General features: G+C 41.6%; 1 protein-coding gene across 1 annotated transcript in view; it reads left to right on the plus strand.

The window, feature by feature from the left end:
• gpc3 (glypican 3) overlaps positions 1-24,957 on the plus strand; it is a 169,969-nt gene that overhangs the window by 16,783 nt on the left and 128,229 nt on the right. Inside the window, exon 2 of the mRNA XM_084718753.1 lies at positions 6,176-6,337. Within this exon, the coding sequence (XP_084574879.1) occupies positions 6,176-6,337 (162 nt within the window). The remainder of the gene's footprint in view (positions 1-6,175; positions 6,338-24,957) is intronic.

Genomic DNA, 24,957 nt, shown 5'->3' on the forward strand with positions numbered 1-24,957 from the left:
GAGGGTCTTTGTGTCTTATTAAACACTGATTTTCATTTTGTTTATCCATTTTTTTTTCTTTTTTTGAAGAACTCTTTAATGAAGGGCACTTGTGTTTGCTGCCTCACTGTTTTTTTTTTTGTGTACACTTAAAAAAAACACAGAGATCAGGCTCTTTCACATTCATGCTCCCAGCTTTCAAATTATTGCTTCATCAAACGACTTAAAGTAGAGCAGTGAGCAAAGCACTAAAAATACTTAAAACAATTGTAATCCCCAGTAGCTAATGATATTATTATTCCTTATGTTGGTTGTAAAATGTGCTGCTATCTTTATTTCATTTATTGTCTCTACAAAGTGACACTGGCTTATTTTGCCCTGGAGAGGAAGCCAGAGTCCCCCATGTTTCAACTCAACGCTGGTAGCTGATTTATAATTTATGCTCATAATGAACAGCTTTTAACATATTCTATATCTTAATACAACTTGTTTTTCCCCCATGGTCTCCATCATTAAACTTGCATAGTGATAGCTTTCTAATTGGTGCAGGGAAACTAGGAGACACGCGCTGTATTTGTGTCTGTCCCCGTTCCCTTGGCTCGGAGTCCCCGAGCTTGTTAAAGAAGCGAGGGGAGAGACTCCTCTCATCTGTGTGTACACAGGACCGTTTGAGCCCCTTGCTGGAGTCCTCGCCACCCGCAGCATTTCGGCAGAAACTTTCTGTCACGAAAGGAGCAGCTGAGGAAAAATTCACACAGGAATTTAGTGAAATTTAATAGAAGGAGAAATCGCTAATATGTTTACTGTGTTAATCTTAAAATGACCGTGATATACAATCAGAGATTAAGGACCCATGGGTTGTGTTTTTGTTTGCCCATTTAATTTTCATTTAAGTTCAAGTTAATGCCGAATGTTTGCTGATGAGCTGATGTCTGTTTATGAGTTGTAAGAAATGATTAATAATCTTTTAGAAGGAGTAGATGTTTATAACGGTTAAATTGAATGACATGTTAAAGGAGTCTGGCAGGAAGTCACTGAACTCGAACTCCAGAGTGTGTATTTTCAAAATAATGTGCTTTTGTTTTCAAGATCACATGCTTAGCTTTACATTGACACACAACTGACAGTTATAAACAGCTGATCAACGTACAGCTCGTCTTGCACTCCTGTAACGTTCCTGCCGCCTGCCTGAGCTTCCTCGAGTCCGGGGAGGAAGAGGCAGGGGGAAACAAACTCGCTTCAACCATAGACTAAATCGGATTTAATCTTCTGTCTATGGCTCCAGCTTGCTATTTGGAGTGCAGCACTAATTTTATATTGCTCCTTTAATGTAAATAAACAAGTTTTATTTGTTAAAGTCAGTTCTTCTAACTTCTTAAGTCTTTTGACTTGGAATGATGAGTTGAATGAATGAACTGTGCAGAGTTCAATCAACTCATTATAACTAGAACTCATGAATGGAAACACTGCAAACCATGATGAAGTTTTATACTTCAAGTTTTTGTACTGACTTCAGTCTCTACCTCCTTAAACTTAAAATGTAATAAATTCACTGGGAGAAGTTTCACAGGCTGAAGAAAGTAACTTCAAGAGGAGCAGCTGCGGCTTTCAGGTTTTGTGTAAAATGGAAAACTGACTTTTAACTGAAAAAATGTGAAAGAAAATCAAATTTGTTTGTTGTTTTTGTTGAATTGTTGCTTTGACTTAATATCTTAAGCTTATTAAACAACTGAAGTAATATCACGTTTAACTGAAAAACTCTATTTGTTTTTAATGATTACAAAATTACCTCAACTTGTCTTTTCAAATTCAGTCAACAAAAAAAAAATAAAAATAAAAAATAAGGCAGCCTGGAGGCTTAACTTTTCTGTGTTTCAAAGGTAAGTTGAAATGGTTTATTTTTTACAGTGTAGGGCTGTGACAAAGTGGAGGGCGATCAATGTGTTTTTCAAGAGGCATTCAAAGACCTTGACACTCGTGAAAATGGCAGCTGTTCTGCATGTCGAATCGTCTGGCCCACCATTTCAGAGTATTGATTGAGAGTACGTAATAATTTAAAGGCGTCACCTTGGACTGAGATTGTATGTTGGGGGAAATTTACATCTAAATTGCTCCGAGCCTTGCACCTTGTCTTTCTTCATTTTCTTTGAGAGAATTGGCCATCAGGACACCAAAATCGACTAATTATCCAATAACACACTGATAGAAAGGTGCTCCCAGTGCCCGATAGCTATTAAGCTCAAGGTAGGTGAAGTGAAACAAGCTCAGGAACAAAACTGTGCAGGGATGACAAGGAATAAGAAAAAAGAGAGGGGGGAGGAGAAAGAGAGCAGAGCCTAAAGCAAAGAGGAGACGCAGGAAGCTTATTCCCAAGTGATCTGTCAGTCAGAGAGAAGGCTTTATTTAGACGGTGTGATTTTATTATTTATGAAACTCTACAGGGAATCATTTTCCTGCCGAATCCTTCACTTACTCCTCACCGCTGTGGAACTTCTGTAATGAAACGCATTTATCATCTGCAAAACGGCAAAACGTGCAGATGAAACTGTCTGTTTTGCCGGAGATAATTGCTAAATCCCCGTCTCTTTTCTGCTCCGGCCGCGCTCGCCTCACCTGGGGTGCTATTGACAGCTTAATAATTTTGCCCCTGCAGTCTGAAATTAGCTTGATCTTATCTGTCAGGAGTCCTTTGTCGGTATTGATTTAAGATATTAAGCCTGTCAGTATGCATACAAAAGGTGCGGCGTGACAGTTTTATTGCCTGTTTCACTCATTAGACGCTACACGTTGCAGCCTGATTGGAGTCAGGAGGGAGTGAGCCGAAGCTGGTCTCCGTTTGACTCCTCAGTGCTTATTAATTATCAACACCGCCACTCTGTTGCATCTCCAGCTAGTTGAACTTCCCTCCATGCCTGCTACTGTTTTCGTTGTTGCAGTCTGAGCTCTGTTTCTGAAGATCTGTTGTTTGAAGATCTCAGAGACAAAGCCTCAACAGAGATATCTACTTTTTATATTAAGATAAATCCTCCGTCTCGTCAAAAGCCTCTCCCCTGCCTTTGACACGCTTGTTATCAAGACTCTTCTAATATAAATGTATATGCACCCACAATCTGAGCGCTCCCTCCAAATTAATCTCTGTGCTTCCGTCTCTTTATCCTTCGCACCCTGAGCAGCAGCAGCAGCAGCTGAAGCTGGCAGACTCCCCTGACATTTGTTTACCACACCATCAATCAGGCCCTTGTCACTGACGCCTCTCAGGCAGCAGATCCTGCAGACAACTCCTCGACGCAGCCTGGCACGTTACAGTCTGAGCTGAAGCTTTCAGCGGCCACATGGGACAGAGCGAGAGGGAGGGAAGCACTAAGCAGAGGGAACTCCTCTTTGCGTTTAAACATCAGATGGTTGTGCCCTATTTATGTCTGTGTGATGTCTTGGTGTTTGCGCCGCTTTAGAGAAGTGATTTGGGAATACGCTGGAAATTTATAGCTTGTGTAGAGAAAGTAGAGATTCCACTGGACCTTTTTTTCAACAGAAGTGTTTTAAAACAGAACTGTGATAACTGCATCTGTGCTATATATCAACTAAGACAAGATATCAACTTAGATTTGCATATTGTTATATTGTGATATGGCATAAATGTTGCAAGGCATTTACAGTAAATTGATGTTCTATTATTTGCCTTTACCATGGATGCCGAGTTATAGTTAACAGTGGGGGTGCAAGTTTAATACAGCAGGAAAATTTTCATTTAATGAACACCTGAAAGCACCGTTTCCTGCAATATAGAGCCTTCAGTCATGATGAATAAAGCTGCTCCTTCAGTATAAAGCTACACTCTTATATATATAAATATTATTTTTTCATTGTGTTCTGTACTTTCAGCAGTGAGTGAGATAAACACACACATTTACTGCTCACCGTCATTAGAAACTGATAATCGGCCACCGTCAGTAATCAATACACACATTATTAAACCATCAATCAAACCAAATATACCATCAGTCAACATCAGATGACCTTATCATACTGTAGCAGTTACCTACTGTTTCTGTAATGGTGACAAAATGTTATAATATTAATATACACATTAGAAAGTTTGAATTAAATAGAGGCTCCTGAAGCTCTCCAGGGAAAATATTACACCAAACTCCCTTTAAGAAATATGACATTTTAACAAGGCCTGGGCGATAAAATGATTGAAGAAGAGGAAGACATATTTTACATATTTTTCACTCTGTTATTTTACAATCACAGGCCTGAAATACACACACATATATAGACATATATAGACACAGAGATGTCAGAGCGAGGGGGCTGCACACATACATATACAGACATATAGTCAGGCGCCCCGGGCAGTTAGGGGTTTGGCGTCTTGCTCGAGGCCACCTCAGCAGTGCCCGGGAGGTGGACTGGTCCGTGCAACCCTCCGGTTCCCAAGCCAAGTCCTCACAAACTGAGCTACTGCCGCCCAAGCGATAGTTTCATTTAAATGCACAGGATACAAACCGCCACGGGAGCACAAACCGACTACGCCCCCACTCATAGGCAGCCCGTCATACTCCCTGATAACGGAGCTACGAGTGACACACAAACAGCCAATCATTTAACAGACAAGTCCCAAGTGTGCCCCCTCCCTTACCTTGGTGCTGTAGTGACAGCCAATCATGTCACAGGTGCATTTTTTGCTTGCCCCATCAACAGGTGAGAAACAGCGTGGAGTTGCACCTGAGACAACAGAGTGAGGGACACGTGAGACAAACAGAAACGGCAATAAAATGAGTGTGGACGGAAAAAACAACGGGTCAGCTTGCCGGTGTGGAACGGAGGAGCTCAGAGTAGAACTGCTTGTATTTCATGTCAGAAGGAGGAGCAGGAAAGCGTTGTGGAGGAGAGGGACGTCATTCCTGGCCTGCTGCCACCGCGAACCAACCTCTGATTTGATTAGGTTTTGTCGCTTCGACTCTACCGGCCCCCGTTGATAAGCTGTACAATTTTAGTTAGAGAAGACTGTGGAAATGAGAGTTGAATAGCTCAAAAATTAAAACTTCTTCTCACTAAAATATGTGCTGGTTGGTGGATCAGATATGTCAAATTAAACGTTAATTCACCGTCTATCATGGGTCTTTCTTTTCTTTCTTTCTTGATTTCTTTGTCGTGGTGACAAAGATGTCACCTCTTCATTGAAACTGTATTAGTTTGAACTACAGTTAAGTTCGAGCTACACCTTCGCAGAATTGATTTTATACGTCTTACAGAATTACTGAGACATTGTGATAATAGAGGCATGTTCACACAGTAAAACAAGAAAGAATGCCTCTTTGTCAAAGATGTCCTTCAGTCCTTCTGTGCACAAAGCTGCAGTTCACCCACCTTCACTGCTGCAGCGTCTGAAGCACCGTCACAATCCTGATCTGACTGAATTCCAGCCTCGTAGACTTTTTCTCCCTCCCCGCCGGGTTTTAAATTTTTTTTTTCAAATGGATTTAATTTCTTCGGGGCGTTTGTTCTTTGATCTGGTTGTGTGCGGCTACGTTGCCCCAATGACACATCCATGTCACCTTAGTTTTGCTTTTGCACGGCTTACATCTGCACCTTTCAAAAGAGCTCTGAGAATCCAATTATTTCTCGTGTGTGTAAACAACTTGTAGCGTCACTGTCCAGGTGCAGAAATAACGTTTCATCACCTTCAATCTGACTCGTGGCTGTTTTTTTGAAAAATGTCATACATAGTGAAAGCTCGCTGAAACCTGGGCTTGTTTGTCTGCACACTGAACTGCTCCTGGCTCCTATCTTTTGCAGCTAGAAAATAGTTTTTTTTTGATCCTCTGTGTGGAAAGTATAGCCTGGAGTGGTGGGAAAGTTTCTGTTGACCAAATTGATCTCTGAGGAGAACAACATAGGCTTGGTATATTGCTTCAATGTACATCAAAATGACTCATTTTTAGCTGCGATTTATTTTTGACTCGAGTTCTGCTACATAACGCTGCCTCTACATAATGATCATACGCTCATTAAGGCTGCAGAATCTGCTGGAGATAGTGTTTCCTGTGTTTAGCATGCAGATGATGCAGCTGAATCCTTTTTGTGTGAGGGGAGAGGCTTCTGTTCTGTGAAAATTAAACAAAAGTGGCTTTGCGGCTCCTTCCCTCTGCTCACCGAGACTTCTGTCCTGTCTCTGCTGACTTCCTGCCAGGTGCGGATCTGCAGGTTTGCCAAACCAAAGGCCCGACCTGCTGTTCCAAGAAGATGGAGGAGCGGTATCAGGTAGCCGCACGCAGCAACATGGAGTCAGGCCTGCAGGTTGTCAGCGCGCAACTGAAACGTCTCATCATTCAGAATGCTGCCATATTCCAAGGTAAGCAGTGACCACTCAGGATTATAACGATATCAGTCCTTATTGATGCTCTCATTGATGCTGCTTTACAAAACATAAAGACATGACCAGCCTGATATCAGACTGAACTGTCAAATCATTAAACCCCATTTCCATATTCAGTCTGACTTTGCCTCCAGTCAAACTGATCTCCCTGGGGTAGGGAATATTTGATTTTCCCTAACCAATCAAGATGTCATTTTAACTCGACACTGGTGCCATGCCAACATATTCTGTTTTTGCCCCCTGAGGGGTAGCTGCATTAACTTAGTCAGCCATAACGTGTATAGATAAGCTGTATGTTGTGTTTGCTGCCACAGAAAAAAAATAAGAAGTCTCTGTAATGTTACTACAGGGTCTTCATATTGTAGGCTTCGGTGGTATCGAGGTATTACAGTATACAAAGTTATCATTTTCAATACCATCATTGTGAATAAAGTTATCTGAAACACTCAAGTTGCGACTATTTTTTTAATTGATGGAAAATAAAAATATAAAATGAAATTGATTTATTACTAATAACTTACTAATGTTTAGATTTATTTGTAAGGAACTTATGACAGAGGCAAGACTATTTGGAGGTGGAAAATAAATAATTAGCTGGTCTTTTCTGCTCTATAGCCAGGTTCTCCTTGACAATTAATTAAACATGACTAGATATAGAATCATGAAAATATTGCCGCATATAACTTTATTTTGACATCCCCTCTTCCAACTATAGAAGCATTTTATCAGCCACTTGATATATATATAAATCATCTTCATGCAGATATATGATGTGTTGGTATCCATGGCAACAAGTGTCATTGGGTCCTGCTAATTAGCTAGCTCAGCTGTTGCATCGACATGTTACATAAACAGGGACATTTTATTTCTTTTCCATGGCAGAAAACACAACACACAGCCCTTCAGTAACTATTACAACTACAACCTGAGCTGATCTACACACTGCTCATCAAGCAGCGTCCGTCTTGTCTATAGCGGCAACTTTGTTGTGCCCGGGACGCTGCTCAGAGGATGAAACATTAAGTTAGATGCGGCAGCCGTTTTGCTGAAACATTCAAACACGCCGCGCTGCTTCAGATTTCTAGAGTGCTGTAATTGTAAGTGTTTGAGGTTGCTGGTGTTCCCCCCATTAAATGAAACTACTTTAAAATAAAAAATATATTGCATTTAGCTTCAATTTCTTTAGATGTAGTGAAGCAACTTTGAATGTTTGTAATGTATGTAAATGAATGTAAACATGCAGTTACACAGCGTCAGACATTATCGTTATCATTAGGGGACAGTTAGACATTTGAAGGCAGCTACATTTAATATAAAAATCCTGATGCCAGGGCCGGATTTAGTCATTTTGGGGCCTGAGGCAAACACAGACATAGGGCCCTCCACATTCCTTGTTCTCCCTCCTTTTCAATCCGTGAATCAACAATATGTCATAAAAATGAGCTTTTATTTATGGTGGAGTGCAGAGGATGAATTAAGGAAAGTCACAGCCTCAGGAAAGAAGCTGCTCTAAAGTCTGGTGGTACTACATACTTCCGGATACTTCTGCATCTCTTGCCAGATGGCAGCAGATTAAACAGGCTGTTGTTGGGGTGGGTGTTGTCTTTTTGTATCCTCCTACTTCCCCCCTCCTTTTTGCAGCACTGCTGGGAGAGCTTCACTTCATTTCTCTGCACACCATGCTGTTGGCTATTGTCTTCCTGAATCATTTCTGCAGACGCACATACGATCCTGGAATAGTCCAAGTTAGTTGGGACGCCTGAGACACTCATGAATTACATATTCTGTTGCCATTTTAACTTATGGATTTTTAGAGTTATAATAATTTAGTGAAAACTGTATTTTTTGGCCCTTGGTTAACTGGGGCCTAAGGCAATTGGCAACTTTTGCCAAATGGTAAGTCCCTCCCAAATGATTGCAGCACAGTTTGTCCAGGAGCGTATCGATATTTTGCTTCTGACCACTCAGGCACTGGTTCTTATTTAGTGCTGGCTCTCGATGTCCATCCCTAGTGAGCACAGTTTGTGCAAACCTGTTTTTTTGAACAAGCACAGAGAACAAACAACATCATAAACACAGTTTTAAACTGATAATTCACGTCCTCAAAACAAGACAAGTCCGAATCCACCTTCTTAGCTACACATCCCTGTTCACGTCAGCAGCTCACTCCTCCAGACAGTGAGTCACATATAAATAAAGAAGAAGCATAATGCACGCAGACAGGGATGAGATGCTCAGCTGCTGCTCGACTAAATGTTAGAATGGCAGAGACGTGTGGTTAAAGTGACTTTAGATGTAGTGTGGTTGTCGGTGCCAGACATGTTGTTCCAGAAAGTGACAGCCTCCTGAGATTTTGGCGCAGTGCAGTCAGTGATGGCTGTTATTCACAGAGTGAGAAACGCCAGTCAGCAGTGGTCCTGGAAAGCTCTCACAGATGAGAGGGGTCAGAGGAGACTGACTGGTATGACTGGTTCTGGATAACAGATGGATTCAAAATAACAGCCGCGTGCAACGGTGATGTGAAAAATGTACATATAGTCAAACACCGAGGCTCCGCTGACAGCTGAGAAGACGATGAAGGTGCAGGAGGCAGGTGACTGCTCAAACACTGACTGACTGAGTGGTGAAATGACACCTGGTCTAATGGTGGAAACAGATATATTATAAAAGTCAGCAGGAACGATGTGTCACTGTCAAATCAGCATTTCCTTACTGAACTGTTGCTTTAGAGAACTGAAGCTGCTCTGGAGGCAAAATATAATCCCAGCTGATACCAGTGTACATAATGGAACACAAAACTGGTGCATGAAGTGGAGCACATGTGTTATTTACTTAAATTCACTCATCACAGCTAATATTATTAAGGGAATAGTTTGATATTTTGGGAACTACATATTTTATTATTATTTCCATCTGTTATGCTGTTTGATTCTTCTATTCCACTGCATTTTAAAGGGAAACATTATACTTTTCACGCCACTACATTTGGTTCATGGCTACAATGAATTTTCATATTTTGATTTTACATAAACAAACACTGAAATACAACTTATTGTTAAAGATCAAAACAGTGTTTCGCAGCCGTGCGGAGGACGGATCAGAACTGTGGCGCAGACGTGCCGTGCTTGGTGCAATCAGTCGGTTAGTTCTTTACTCGTGTGACTGTTGCTTATTATTTTACCTTTATGTTGCAATCTCTACTATATACTGAAAGTGACTTTTTTACACTTAAAGCGAAAAAACTTCAACATGAACTTGAACCTAAAGTAAGAAAACGCCCAGACAACAAAGAGGTACGCAACTTTTCTTTCACAGCGCAGCCATATTAGTAACCATTGTTTTGAAATATCCCTCTCACATTTAAAGTTGAGCTTTTGTTATCAGTGTACACAGGCCTTTCCCATCCAGCAGCGTGGCAGCTCTGTTTACTGTCTCGGGGTTTCCACTTGAAGTGCGCTGACTCGCTGGACCAACTTTTTTGAGAGCGCACACTCATTGGTTGTGAAACGCAGCACCATCCTGACATGCCAATTAAAACTTGGGGTTTAATGGGGACCGTGGGGTTTGCTTGACTTGGTTGTTACACACTAACTATGTTAGAAACTGCTGCTGTGGTTTGGCTGCACTTTCCTAGAAGGGGTTCAATACTAATTGCTTTAGCATAGGGCTCGAGAGAACTCCCCAAACAGCCCCGCACTGAAATCCTTTTAACATCCTGGTCTTATCTGTTTCCCTCTACTTCATTTTCATCCCCTCTCTCTTCTCCTCTTTTCTTCTCTCTCTCTCCCTCTGACCCTGCCATCCTCTCCCTCCGTCTCTGTCTCGCTCAATCTACTTGACTTTTCTTCCTCCTCCTGTCTTCCTCCCCTCGTCTGTCTCTTCTCCCTCTCGCGCTCGTGCTACTGTTGGGAATTGAGTGCATGCCTTGTTTGCAATCGTCTTTTCTGCTCTCTTGTCTCTCTTCTTCAGCACTCGCTCCTTCCAGAGATCAAAGGGCTTCCCCTCTCCACTCCTCTATCTCCCATCTCTCCCTCTATCCCTGCATCCCCCTCTCCTTCCAGCTCCACCTGCCCCGCTCTGCCGCTTTCCCAAGCCTCAGACTATGCCAGAGGTTTTCGCCCTTTTGAAGTCAACTTCTCCAAACAATAGAAAAAGTAATGGCTCTGTCTATCTTTGTCTTTTAAGCAGTGAGATGACAGGCTGCTTTAGCATTAGGCTTCTTCGAGATCAATACCAGGAAATAGGTAAGACATTAGGAATTTCTAATGATGCGTGCCTCTAGCGTAGAACGTCTCATATGCCATTTGACAATCTAATGAGCCTTTGCTGATCTCTTTATAGTATACCAGGGAAATACTACGTAATGGATAAACTGCAGCATCCACTCTGATGTGTGACACACTCTGGATTTCATTTTGATTCGCATTAGTGAGATCATAACACCATTTTCCCCAGCGTGTTTTGATTGCCTCGCACTCAATGGCCTGATGTTGTCAATTGAGCTGAAAACGAGGATCTGTAAACCTGCGCAGGATGCTCATCTTTAAATCTAATCTCTTAAAATGAGAAGCTGATCTTGTGCATGCTGAGAATTTAATTTAGAAAATAAATTATGGAGTCCAATATTTCTGAAGAGTGTATTAGTATGTGATGCTGCACGTCATTGAGCAGCCAGGAGATAACTTGATACATGAAATTTATTGCACATTTTTGAGTCAGCGCCAAGTGGAGACGACTGTGTTAAGGATGACATAAGAGTTCTTAAAGGGCCACTTCACTGTTATCACTTACTCAATATTTAGATCTTGAAAAAGTTTACTAATTATTCATGAGAAAAAGCTACATTATTGATTACATTACTTTACAAAGTCTGCAAAAAAGACATAAAAAAGACAGCCTGTGATATTATCAGGGTTATCATGACTTGGAAAATGCAATTTTTTAACACAAAGTCTTTGCTGCAACCTGGGCTACAGATTTGAAAGACATGGCTAGTCTCGAGGCACGGAGGGTCTGACAGAGAGACACTATTGAGCTGCATTATTGGAAGTGTTGCAGACTTTTCCCTAGGCTGTCATTATAACACACTGAAACCATGTTAGCTTTGTGTTCACTGAAACACAGGGAGTATAGCTCACAGCCAACCAGTTAGCTTAACACCAAGCTAGTGGAGGCTAATTTTTGAACCGGCTAATTACTGAAAAAAATCTTTATTGACATTACAGCAGTGCAATTAATACACTTAACACTGACTAGACAGTGCAATATAATGAACTGCAAAGAGAGAATCAAGTTATTGTGATACATGAACCTTAAAGGGACAGTTCACCCAAAAACAAACATTGAGTCATTATCTACTCACCCTCATGCTGATTGAAGGTCAGGTTTAGTTTTTTAGTCCACAAAACACTGCTGGAGTTTGACAGGAAAACAGCGTTGCAGAATCTCCCAAACAATGTAAGTGAATGAAAAATTTTCACTGTAGATCCTTAGCCTGGTGCATGTTCACGTGCACACTGTCTGATCTGTGTGTGTGTGTGTGTGTGTGTGTGTGTGTGTGTGTGTGTGTGTGCAAACAGCATGCTGGGACTTTAGGAGACTTGGATTACACCAGATGAGCAGTATGGAGTCATTTTATGTTTTTATTCTGTTGTTTTTTTACATTTGAAAACACCATTCACTTCCATCATTTAGGAGATTCTGCAGTGCTGTTTTCCTGTGAAACTCCAGCAGTGTTTTGCGGACTAACAAAATAAAAACGACCCCCAGTCGGCATGAGGCTGAGGAGATAATGACTGAATTTTCATTTTTTCACTTTATTTATTTGTTGCAACTTCCATCATCGGTGAGTTTTGCAACGGTAAGGACGGCTGAAACTTTACAGAGGAGCTGCAGTAACATAACACGTTGTGCTTGAGTGATCTGCATCACCTGTCTCTTCCTCTGCTCCGCTCTGTGTGTGACCCGCCCTCGGTGAAACACAGAGCAGAGGAGAGGAGAGGAACTTGGCGGTCGTCCACACTGTCCCCTCAAGGCAATGGAAGAGGAAACACTGCATTTATTTCAGAATGAACTGATATTTGGCCTTATTTTTTGACATTTAAAATTTTTTGGCCTGTTGGTGATGTCTGTTGGCTTGTACAGTTATAGGGGGAGACACTGAGCAGGATCCAGCTTTGGCGCTTTCTTTAGTTCCATTCTGGAAACTAAAAATCAGGATGTACTGGCTTTGCTTTCTTTGATTTTGACCGTTTCTTTTCTGTTGACCAGTTTATAAAAATGTGATTGTGAATTTCACTAATAACCATTTATCGAGACAATGTTGAAAAACAGTGAAAAATGTTAGGAGTTTTCAAAGGAAATGTCATTGTTGTCTGATTTATATTCACTAGCAACTTTTTCCCCACAGAGAAGGAAGTGCTACATTTACAATTGCCTGTGATTTATGTGAAGGTGGTGGAAGTGGATGAAGACCATCATTCACATCCACAAAGTGAAACTAAGACTGCCATGTCTCCCAAACCTTAACATGTGCTAAACATAACCATCAAAAAGGCTAATAATGTGCAAACAGTCCGCTACTGTCAAACTCTGCACTAGAACCGCAACAGTTAATCAAATAATTAATAATTAATCAATTATTGATTATTAAATTAATTGATTGATTAATTAATCAATTTGAGTAAATTTTTTAAAGAAAGAAAGTCCAAATTCTCTGATTCCAGCTTATTAAATGTGACTATTTTCTGTTTTCTTCACTCCTCTGTGACAGTAAACTGAATATCTTTGGGTTGAGGGAAAATCAAGACATTTGAGGACCTCACTTTGAGTTTTGGGAAACACTAATTGACATTTTTCACCATTTTATGACATCTTATAGACCAAACAACTAATCAATTAATCGAAAAAATAATTGACAGATTAATTGAGTATGAAAATAATTTAGTTAGTTGCAGCCCTGCTGTAGTCTGCACATACCTCATTCTGCTCAGAGAAGCTCAAACATCAAAATATAGTTTTGAGTTGAGGGAGACTTTAAAGTGATATCTTTCATTGGAGTTTCCTCTTATTAATTACTCACCTGGCTCTATACTTTGAGGCTGCGACTCCATTCCAAAACAATGCTTTTACACAGTGCCTCAGCTAACTTAAGCACAGATTTATGTTTGTGATGTGATTATACTGCACATCTCATGATCCCCCCTCTCCCTCACCCATCTTATCTTCCTGCACCCTTTTTATAACTGCCCGACCAAGCAGAAACTCATCCAAAACCATCTTCTGGCATTTTGGGTGATTGGCAGCTCTAATTGTTGTTATTTCCCCAGCGATGTGTCCTTCAGAGAGGCACTACTACTGCTGCTGCTGCTGCTGCTGCTGCTGTTGTTGTGATGCTCGGCCTGATCCAGAGCTTGCAGATTAGAAATTAGATTATCCTCCTTTGTTAATGAGACAAGCTTTTATTTAAGTTTTTAAAAATGATTTGTTGAGGTTATTACCGCGCAAGAGCCGAAAGCCGCTGTGGCTAAGCGGCAGCACAGGCGGGATCTGGGTAAGTTTTTTTGTTGTGTAAAATCACACACAATAAAATGAGCCTCTCCTGACTGGTGCAGTGCTGTTGGAGAGAACAAGACCACACTGCTGTCTGCTCAGTTTCATCACAGCTCCACGCTCCTCTGCAGCCTGACGAGCAGTCCTCTCCCAGAGGGGAGTCACACTCAAGTCCAAAGAGCAAACCCAATTAATAAACATGAGAGGACAGGATTGGCCCGATTGCTTATAAAGTCAAATATGTGGGGAGGAAAGTTGAGCAGCAGCGTGAGTGTGTGCGCAGATATCAGAGAGTCTGTGTGATATTCGCTGAAGAAAGTGGGACAGCCAGCCTGGTACTCCTGAAATGACTCAATGAGTCCATAGAAGCCTGGCACAGTGGGGTGTTCGAAAACAGGTCTGACTTGGACTACTTTCAGGCAGCGTGAGGGCGATCTGTATGTGGCTTCACTCGTCGCTGCGAGGCAGGGGAGCTCTCTCCACTTTACTCTGAACTCGCCGGGGCGACGCTCTGTAAATGATTGTGAGTTTGGGGGGGAGCTTGAAAGGATGCTCGTATCTTTTCATCAAACATAAAGACACCGGACAACCTGTGATGTCTGCTGCTCAATAAACTTGACGAATATCCGCGCAGACGCACGCGCACACGCCATTAAAGAAAAAGTTCACTCGACACAAGTGTGAATAAATCTTCTTTTGTGTCCTTGAGTTGCTCATACCTCATTCCTAGCGGGCCAACAAATTAGCATCTCATTAGCAGTCTCAAAAAATTCTATCGACTTCCCCCGCTTCTTCTGGATGGGTTTTAATTACTCTAAGTGTATAAGGAATTAGAATGGCAGACCCCCTGTGGCCCCGGTGGAGGTGGTTGTTGACCTTGAGAGGAGTTTGCCCTCATTTGTCTCCGATAGTGCTGAATGGACACTTGCCGTGGCAGTAACCCAAACGAGATGTGGCAGGAGGCGGATGATGCAGGAGCTGGCAGGCCCGAGCGAGCTGCCTCTCCATCCAGCAGCCAATAATCAAAATCAGATCTCGCTGCCCTCTGCAGCCATTCCCTGTCTCCCGCTCGTTAGCCATCCGCTCGATCCCAAAGTGCTCCAGGAGTCTGGTCGGAGCAGGCTTTTCCTCTGTTCTTCCCATCATCTGCTTTCCAATAATCATCCCGTGCCTCGTGCTCTCTGCGGGGTCGTTTTGTCTTCTGGAGAAGTTTCCCGGAGTAATCCAATAATGGTGAGGACTGGTGGGATATATGCCTGCTGTGAAATGTCTGAAGTTGTTTACTCGCTGCCCCAGGCTAATCTAATAACTTAATGATGGGGAGAGGCAGTTTTGCCATGTCCAATGGGCTCCTTCGAGCATCGTTTACCAGACACGATGGGGTCTACCAGCCATTACCACATCTTCTTCTATCAACTCCTAATTTGATTTTAACTTAATTGCCGTGTTTTATCATTATGCGTCACTTCTTAGTTTGCTCGTAATGAGATTTTCGGGACTTTTTGAGCACTCTGCTGGGCTGGCAAACTGTTGTGCGGATTGATATTTAATAAGGCGGTGTAATACTGAAAATACTGCTGGTTTGAGTTCTGAGGTTCCTCTTGCTGCTCAGGATCCACAAAGGAAAAAGTGTCTCTGTGCAGTGAACAGCCCGAGAGAGCATTTTAGTGTTTGTGAGCCTGAGGAAAAAGATATAGACACATAAGCACCAAAACATTCCAGGTACAGCAAATGCAGCAGCGATGCAGCACGTCTCAGTGTTTCCTCTCATTATTCAGGCTGCTGTGTGTGGAGATCTAGTGTAATATCAAACACTGAGTCACCAGAGGCAAATACAAAATAGATGTTTGGGTGCAGTTTGCCACTGAGTTAAGTTGACATGGTCTGAATGTGAATCTAAAGTGTGTTTTTGTGTCACATTTTCTTCTTGTGTGTCAGGCTGGAGGCTCTGTGCAGATCTAGACAGAAACTTTTGAATCTTGCTGCTTCACTTTTTTTTTTTACATTGAATAAGAAAACGTGTATTTCTTGTCTGAATTGATTGATTGATTTCTCCTGCTAAGAATGATGGTTAAAGTATTTTCACCCAGTATTCTCTTGAAGCGTTATTCAGGCAGGATTTTCAGTCGGTATCAGCCTTTTTTGCTCCTCTTTTTAAGGAACATTTTATTGCACAAAATAAGGAAAAACCTGCACGGTGTTCACATAAGGTGTCTGAGAAAATGGTCATATTTTGTGGATGCTCTGGCCTAAGCCCCTTCCTCTGCCAGGTCTTCGTCAAGCCACTGCTCTTTTTGGACTGAATTTTGGTTTAATGTGTAAAGTGAAAGGCTGTCAGGAGAGATAAAGCAGCAAGCATTGTTGCCACAGATACTCAGTCTTTATCTCAATAGGCGCCCTGGTTTTCATGGCCAATTTCACCAAAGCCTTGGCACCGTTCCTCAGTTAAATAGTGACAAGGACTGTCAAAAAAATCAAAATAAATTCAAGCTAACATGTAGTTTATTCAAATTAATTTGAACACAACCTACATTGCCAGTCCTAAAACACATGAAATGACATTTTCCTCTTTGCTTCACTTAAGTGACAAGTTAACATGAAGAGCTAATGTGACTAGCTAACATTACTGTAATGATGTTAGATTTTACAAAGACAGCAAACAGCTTTACCTTTATCCACAATATTATTTGCAAAAACCAACACAATGTCCCACATCCATATTTAATTGCAGTCTTGTGCATGAATGCACTAAAAGTGCAGCATTCATTGAGCATGCTCATTATGATGAGCTGATCAGTTTGCAATCAATGAACGTGATCGTGAGCGACGTTCGCTTCTGAGTGCGATAACAACGCTCACACTGCCAGCTGATGAAAACAGAAGAGTGATCGCATCAGAGAGGGAGCATGAGAATTTAGGCAGAAATGTTGAGGTGATAAAAAAAAAACTTTGGTTGATCATGTAACATGAAGTTTGTGAACCACACTGCAGACTGGAGTTTGTGTTACAATGAGAAAAGACAGTTAGATCTGCACTATATTTGCTCTTCTTTGTCTCGTCTCCTTCTTCGTCTCCCTGCAGTTCTCATGCATTATGGTTCCTTCAGTTTTAACTGGACAGATTGCTTGAAAATTTCAGCAGTATGTTGGTGTACAGCTTTGCTGTCTGCTGTACTGTAAAACATTCTCAAATTGTTGTTAATAACTAAAGATATAAGTAATCTTGGTCATTCAGTACTCATCTTTGATACAAAAACATGAATATTGAGTACCACTCAGTAAGATGCCATTATAGACCCTCTTAAACTCCAGTGTTCCTGGTAGGAGGAGCTTCTATTTAAAATTAAAACAAACAAAAACAGAAGTTTAGTTTTGGTGCTGTGAAAATGTACAACACTGTTAAACTGGCATCAACTCTCGAGTGTCCCTCAATATTACAACATTTGTCCAACATCTTCCCAGCCTGGTTGAATACAACAGATGCTAGCCGCAGCACTGCAACATGCTAACACCAAAGTCACCAAGCAAACCCGGAAATAAACATTAAAGCACCATAAAATTTGTGAAACTTGCAGTTTCCAAATTTGAAGCCTGTATTGATCGACGGTAAAGTGTCAGTTTTGAAGCCAAGTGTACTGGCAAATGGTTAAATTAGCATATTGGTATTCCAGCTTTATGGGGACATCTCCATCAAATATAAAGTAATCCACCGGGTCTTCATTTTTACTCAGATGGTGAGACTAACTTTAGATTTTTGTATTTTTAATATCTACATATTATTTTTAGACATCTTAGATCTGTTTGAATGACTGTGTGTGGTCCAGACCTCATGGTTTTGAAACTCTCACCTGGAATATCACAGGAGCTCAGGTGCAGAGCTAACTCACCTGGGGAAACCAAAGTAAAACAGGTGCGTAATAATCACTGTGGTTGTCTGTCTTTCGCCCACAGAGCACTTTGAGAATCTGTTGAAAGAACTCAAAATGAAATCACCTCTTCCTGGAAATCATTTCACTTTTTCTTCACCCAGATAAACCTTTGTTTTCGTTTTTACATGCTTTCATTTTTCATTGTTTGGCTTTCCAAACTGTCTGTCTTATCTCTGCGGGCTTTATGTAGGTTGCCAGCGCTCCTTCCTCCACAGGAGGCCTCAGCTTCCTATCCCCAACAGGGCTGGCATCCTGTTTAAAGTGCTCCTATTGTCTCGCGTGCTTCACAGTACACCTTTTTAATCGTGCCTCCGTCTTTTGATTTGACCGCACTCAAACCCAAAAATGCGACGGCTGTCTCTCTGCTGATAATATGTCAGCCAGTCTGCACCCCATGGGGTGGATATTTGCATATTATTTCAGCTGTGGCTCTGGAAATCTTCAATAGCAGAATTATCACCCCAGAAAGAAAAGAGCCAACTCTTTCAGACTTACACTTTGGGCTGTTCGTCTTACGCTTTTCCACCATTATTCTTAAACAAAAGCTGATTTCTCCACTGAGATTAACAGTCTGTGAATTATGTTCATATTCATTCCAGAAATACCTGTGGAGAGGAGGATTAGTTAGCTTTGCTTTTAAGCTTGTTTTAGATATGAAGGGGAAAAAAAGATAAAATAGCAAATGAGCTTAAAAATTGGTGAATTCATTCTTTTATTTGTTCCATCTTGTGTCCTTGAGTGTTTTCCTATAAACAGCCACATTTAAATGGCTCCTAATATTCAGATTATGGTCTTTATAAAGCACCAAACACAAAAAATGCTCCATATAAACACCACAATCAGAATAGAAACACCCAAAACAATTAAAATTTCTATCTGCAGCAGAGAGATGGGTTAAACCTTTTCAAAAACTGATCAAAAAAGAACTTGTACCATGTAAACAATTTAACCTGGCTGTGTTCAATTGTCGCATGCCCTTCCGTCTTGACATTAACGTGTGGGGACGTACGTTTCCAAAAAAATGGTGGCTTCCAACTGAATTGGACCTCTGCAGTGAGATAGTTTTCCATACAAACTCTCAAAGAACTGAACATTATTGGAGGCTTAGATGGTAGAAAAATAAGAAGGAGCTGGGTGCGGATTTGCTGCGGAGGAGGAGGAGGACGGGGGGTGGGGATATAGGCCAGAGGAGGGCTCCAGTCAAAACAGAGTCAACTGTTGGATTTAAGCTCTTTCATGCATATCTGTGACTTGTTAGTGACAGCCAGTATTAACTAAAAGCCTTTATGGACTGTATAATGAGATCACTGTGACTATGTGAATACTAAACAACTGTTGCTGTAACCACATCAACTGTTACCTCTTTTCCATACCCATGAGCTGAGTTGGCCTGGCTTGACTCAGCTTGACTCGGCCCATCAGCTCAGCAAGGCAGGAGTTTGCATTTCCATTACAACAGGGCTACCTGCTTGAAGGTGTGCCTTTTAGACGAAGCTCGAGTGAAGCGGCTGGAAAGCGGAGGATAAACCGTTCATTTATGTGCGTCTCTGTTTCCTTAAATTCTTCGCAACAATAGTCCCCTGCTGTTTTGTTCTTTAAATACTTTTATTATGAAGCAGCACAATCAGGAAATGTTTTCATGGGGGGGTTTCATCAACTTAACATGACTCTTACACAGGCGAACGTGAATATGAAACGGTAACATAGAGCAGATATCTGAAAGTACAAACGAGAGAAACTAAATTTCAAAGTATAGAGATTCAGTTAGAAGCTACAAAAGTACTGAGAGCTGAACATGAAAAGATTTTTAAAAACCCCCCTCAACGCTTGTTTGAGGGGGAGAAAAGGGGGGTCGTAGTAGTGGAAATGGAACCTACACGAATCTGCACTGTAGTAACAAATGTGGTACTCCCAAAATACAATTTCAAAATAAAAGTTTCTTATTATAAATGTTGGAACATGAAGAATTGACGACATAAAATAAAATATTTCGTTTCTCTCAAGGGGTACCCAGCAGCTAGTTTGCTCAGTCCATAAAGTTACCCAGGTGGGATCCACAAATCATTCTTTTGTGGGGTTTTTTTTTTTTGGGTGTTTTTGTGGTTTATAAGAATGGTACTGCATACCACACTATTGAGCGAACCTGCATGACCACAGGGGAAATTATGTCACCTCAACAGCCCTGGCTGGCACATCTTAACACATCCCATGTAAATGGTTCAGTGTGAATGATTTCAAACAGAAGGGGAAAAAAAAGTCTGCATGTAACCGATCTTGCATGGATTTAATTTGACTTAAAGCTTTTATTGGTAGTTAGTTGCATCTCCAAACATCTCCTAACCCCCTTATTTTCTTGAGCTTGAAGGCAGGAATTTGTGCTTTACTGTCTCCAGACCACAGACAACTTAGCTCTGACAGAGCTGCCTCATTAAATACATGTATTCTTGTTCAGTTTTTACAGAAAGACCAGAGTTTTGATTCAGCTTTGGTGTCACCTCGGTGGAGCATTATCTGCTGGGAGAACACATGATTTGTGTTCGTCCCTACAAGTCCTTCACCACCTACCCTGTCATGTTCTTTACGCTGATGTGTCAAAAAAAATGGCATGAGTGGTTTCTAGGGACGAGCGTGGCTCTTTGTGTTTGAGCCACATTTTAATGATGTGCCCTGTTGCACGCCTCTCGAGCTGTATTTCATCATAGAGGAAAAACAAACAGTGTGGAGTGAGGATCAAAGTGTCATTTGAAATGCTATCATCAAACGGAGCTGAAGGGACTGACAGCTCCTCCCAGCTCCAGCTGAGAGAGAAGGAGCCTTTGTTTCCAGTGAGAGGAGAGGAGAGGAGAGGAGAGGAGAGGAAGGAAAGGAAAGGAAAGGAAAGGAAAGGAAAGGAAAGGAAATGGGATGGAAAGTAATGAAGAAGAGGGGAAGACAGAAGGGGAGAAGAGAGGAAAAGAAAGGAAAGGTAGGAAAGGAAAAGAGAGGAAAAGAAAGGAAAGAGGAATTGGAGATGAAAGGAGAGGCAAGGAAGGAGTGGGAGAGAAAGGGATGAAAAGAGAAGAGGAAAGAGGAAAGCAAATAAAAAGGAGGGGAAAGGAAAGGAAAGGAAGCCAAATGAGGCGAAAAGGAAAGGAAAGAGAAGAATGGGAGATGAGAGGAGAAGCAAGGAGGGAATTCGAGGGAATGGGAGGAAAAGAGAAACATTAAGAGGAAAGCAAATAAAGAAGGAAGGGAGATTAAAAGGAAAGGAAAGGAGGGAAGGAAACGAAATGAACAGGAAAGATAAGAGAGGAGATCAGAGGAGAGGAAATTATCCAAATAGGAAAGAAGAAAAAAGCAGAGAGGGTGAAAGCAGCATATTGACACGAACACATCTCAAACTAAGCTAATGAGCTCCTTTAAATGAATCACCCAGCATCTCCATACATCATGTGAGACTTTTTTCCCACTTAATGGATGATACAAATCTGTGTTTCAGAAATGGCCAGAGTTCTATTTAATCAAAGCGGTTTCTATGAGCTAAATCAATGCAAAGCCAAGATCACATTTGAACAGCCACATCTATTAACAAGACATGTTGGAGAAAGCAGACATTTGTCTTCATATTAACCCAAATGGAGGCTATTCTTGGATGTCACTTTGTTTATATTTATCCTCACTCCAGGGCATGCACGCTCAGTATAACTCTAAAGCCCTTACAGCTGATGTGTTGTGGATGAGAAAGTTCTTTCTCTCCCTTTTACTCAAAGCTATCACTCCCTCAATCTGAAGTTTTTTTGAGCTCAGCTCTGTGGGGGCAACCCCAGCAAGACCTGAAGGTGTTTGCTTGTCAATCTTTCTCTTTGTGCACAACGCTTGGCAGGCTGTGGCATGGGACACCTGCTCCAGAATTAATCTTCAAGGCCTCGTTGTTTATGAAAAGCATCCTCCGCTTTGGCAAGGTGCACTCTGCAGTCGGTTCGCTCACAGGTCTAACTTGTTTGAACCTAATTCAGGTTGCAGTCTCATAATATCAGCACAGAGTTTCCCTGAATAGGAAGATTATAAGGCTGTCACAGCGCTGAGAAGCGACCTATTTATTTCCGCTCATCCTCCATGTTTTCACAGTTGCTCCTTCACCTCACGACCCCACCAGCTTGCCCTCTTCCTCCTACTCCAACCGTGCACTTATAGTTCAAAGAGATGCATTTTTCATTTTGGCCTATGAAATATTGAAACACTTATGCAACATGTGCTCAGCCAGGCAGACATAACAGGCTGTCAGGGCAGGGTGGAGCAGGGCAGAGGGCTCGTCTCACATCTTTGGGATCTCATGGCTTATTTACAACAATATAAATATGTAACAACAATTAAATTTAACTTCTTCTAGAACAGGGTCACTGTCCTCACCTCAAATCCACCCATATCCGTAATTTGTTCTAACGCCTAAAATAGTTGTTAATTTAGTAGTTTGTAGCTGCCTTTATCAGATACTGTTTCCCATAATCCTTAGACCGTCATGGTTATAAAGGCCAGCATCTTGATATAATAACGCAAGTCCATGGAAAGGCCATGAGAAGTTTAAAAAAACTACTTTAGAAGAGAGGAGAGGGTTCAAAAGCATGCATTACACCCTCAGTTGAATTTTAAATAATAAATGCCAAGCACAAGGCGGTAGGTTACTGTGATGTCCACAGGTGTCTGAATACGCGTCAGTTTGGGAGGATAATCAAGGCGCGTGCAGTGCGTCTCTATGCGCACCTTATATTTTGGTTCATATATGTACAGCAGTCCAACGTGTAAATGGCCCGGGTGAATGTGAACATAGATCAGCAGGTGTGGTGATAATTTAATTCTGAAACAGTTGTGCCAGTCACGTGATAATTACACACAGAAAGCTTTACCTCAAGAAATGTGTGGTTCAGAGCGTCATGACATGAACACACCGCTGTGTGTGTGGCTGTCTGAAGGGCAGGGCTGGTAAAAATAAAGAGGGCACCGGCTGTATGCAGTTGTGATGCACTATATCACATTTTCTACTGGAAGGCCACCCTATGGGTGATTTATCATGTTGTCTTGGCTATTTGGCCACTCTAAAGGGAATTTTATCACATTTTGTCCACTTTAAGGGAACTTTACATGACACTTTATCACACTTTGTCCACTGGAAGCACACTCTGCACACTTTATAACCCTGTCTTGGACACTGTGCCACTCTAGACAGATGGAGAATGATTTTAAACCTTGTAGTAATAATAGGAATAGAAATAAAAAGTAAAGAGATTGATTTGGTGATGATTACATTGGACCAGCACTATTTTAGCAATAAATCTAATGTATCTCACCTCATATTAACCAAATGCTGCTACAACCCACGAAAAAGAGTTTTATGTTTGGAAGAACACATTTGATTGGAATTAGATCCATTTATGCATACACCCTTGTGTTCAAGATGAGTCATCAAATATATTTTTACATTTTACTGGAAGAGAACACAGAGAGATTAATTAAGTTTGTCTGTGTGTGTTTGTGTGTGTGTGTGTGTGTGTGTGTGTGTGTGTGTGTGTGTGTGTGTGTGTGTGTGTGTGTGTGTGTGTGTGAGACATTATGGCAAAATTTCATCCTGGAGACATGTACTGTAGCACAGTAGGAACCACAGAGGTGGTTGCGAATACTTTGGCAGGTGTTTTGAAACTTTACCGGTGTGTAGTTGAGATAAAAAACAATGAAGGCCGAGTTTGAAGATGAGTGTGGTCTGACCCACAAGTCTGGAGTACTCATGAATTAATGTAATGATGACTACCCAGGGGTTGCCACGTCAACATCTTGATGGGTGACAGCATGTGGCTGGTACTGTTTTCACCTTGTGAGTCTGTGCGTATGTGTAGTTGAAATCAAAATGTATTTTCTTAACACGGGGACACACAGAGGATCAGAGCTTGGAAAAATGTTATTTTACTGTGTCTTTGAGGTTTGGGGCTAATGTCATCCTCCTTTATATTCATTATCACATACTTTGATCTAGCACAGTTTCACAAATTGAAAGCAGTACAGCAGTTATCAGATTTTCATCCCCCTTTTTCTTCAAACAATACCACTGCTGCGGCTGAAGGAGTAGTCCTGATTGAGGCGATTGACTCTAGGAATTATTGATGAAGCAGGACACCATGTTCGCCCAGCAGGAGTGTGTGAAGAGGGCACTGTAGCCCGAGGGCGAGCCGGGACCGGACAGCTTAACGAAGGAAAGAAAGAGAGGTGGTGGAGGGAGCTGTTCCACGCTTCTCTGCCCGCGTGGCGTGACTGATGTGAGGAGAAATGTTTGGGTGGTGAGGAGTCTGCTCCGAGTCCCGACGGAGGCTCATCAGTAGTGCACCTCTTCACCGCACTCCCCACCCCCTCCAGCTCCCTCCTCCCTATACCTCCCCACATCTCCAACCACCCTGGCTGGACGAGAGGCTAAGTGGTGTGAAGCAGGGAGCTCTCCGACAAGCTCCATTACTCCTCCTCAGAAAATTCCCCCGGTTCGCCTGTCAGAGGAGAGGTGATGGGGTGGGTGAGTGTGTGGGGAGTGGTGGGTCGATCAAAGGAGGTAGAACAGAGGAGAGTCTCGTTCATTTACCGACTCCCTCATCAGCTTTATACGCTTTTTTTTTGTAACTTCATAATGTGTCTGCCTTGTTGTCTTGACTTTTTAGTATGGGTGGACGATACTATCTGCACATCATCAGTATGGATGGACAAAGGCTTTAAAATGAAATATTGGTATCAGCTTGAAATGCCAGTGTTTCTGTCGATTAAATAATGCTTTAATTATCTTCACATGACATGAGTATGTCAGTGTTGTGAAAGTTTATTGATGTGTCCTAAATGGACTAATGGATAAATCAAAGTTGTTGTTTGCAAAGATTCCTCAGTGTTAGTCATGACCAAAGGAACCAAATCGCATCCCTTCAACACTACAAATTTAAATGTCCATCTTAAGAGCTGTCATCCTGGTCATTACAACAAATTAGAGAAAACAAAGAGGAAAAAACTGTCAGTAATTGTGTTCTGATTTTGCCAAGTGAATGTGTCCATTTTGAGAAGCATTTTGTTTTGATTTTGAAAAGCATTGTGTTTTACTTTGAAAAATGTTGTG

The sequence above is a fragment of the Lutjanus erythropterus genome, chromosome 5 (genome assembly GCF_056507025.1).
Source record: "Lutjanus erythropterus isolate fLutEry1 chromosome 5, fLutEry1.hap2, whole genome shotgun sequence".
Classification (NCBI taxonomy): Eukaryota; Metazoa; Chordata; class Actinopteri; order Lutjaniformes; family Lutjanidae; genus Lutjanus; species Lutjanus erythropterus.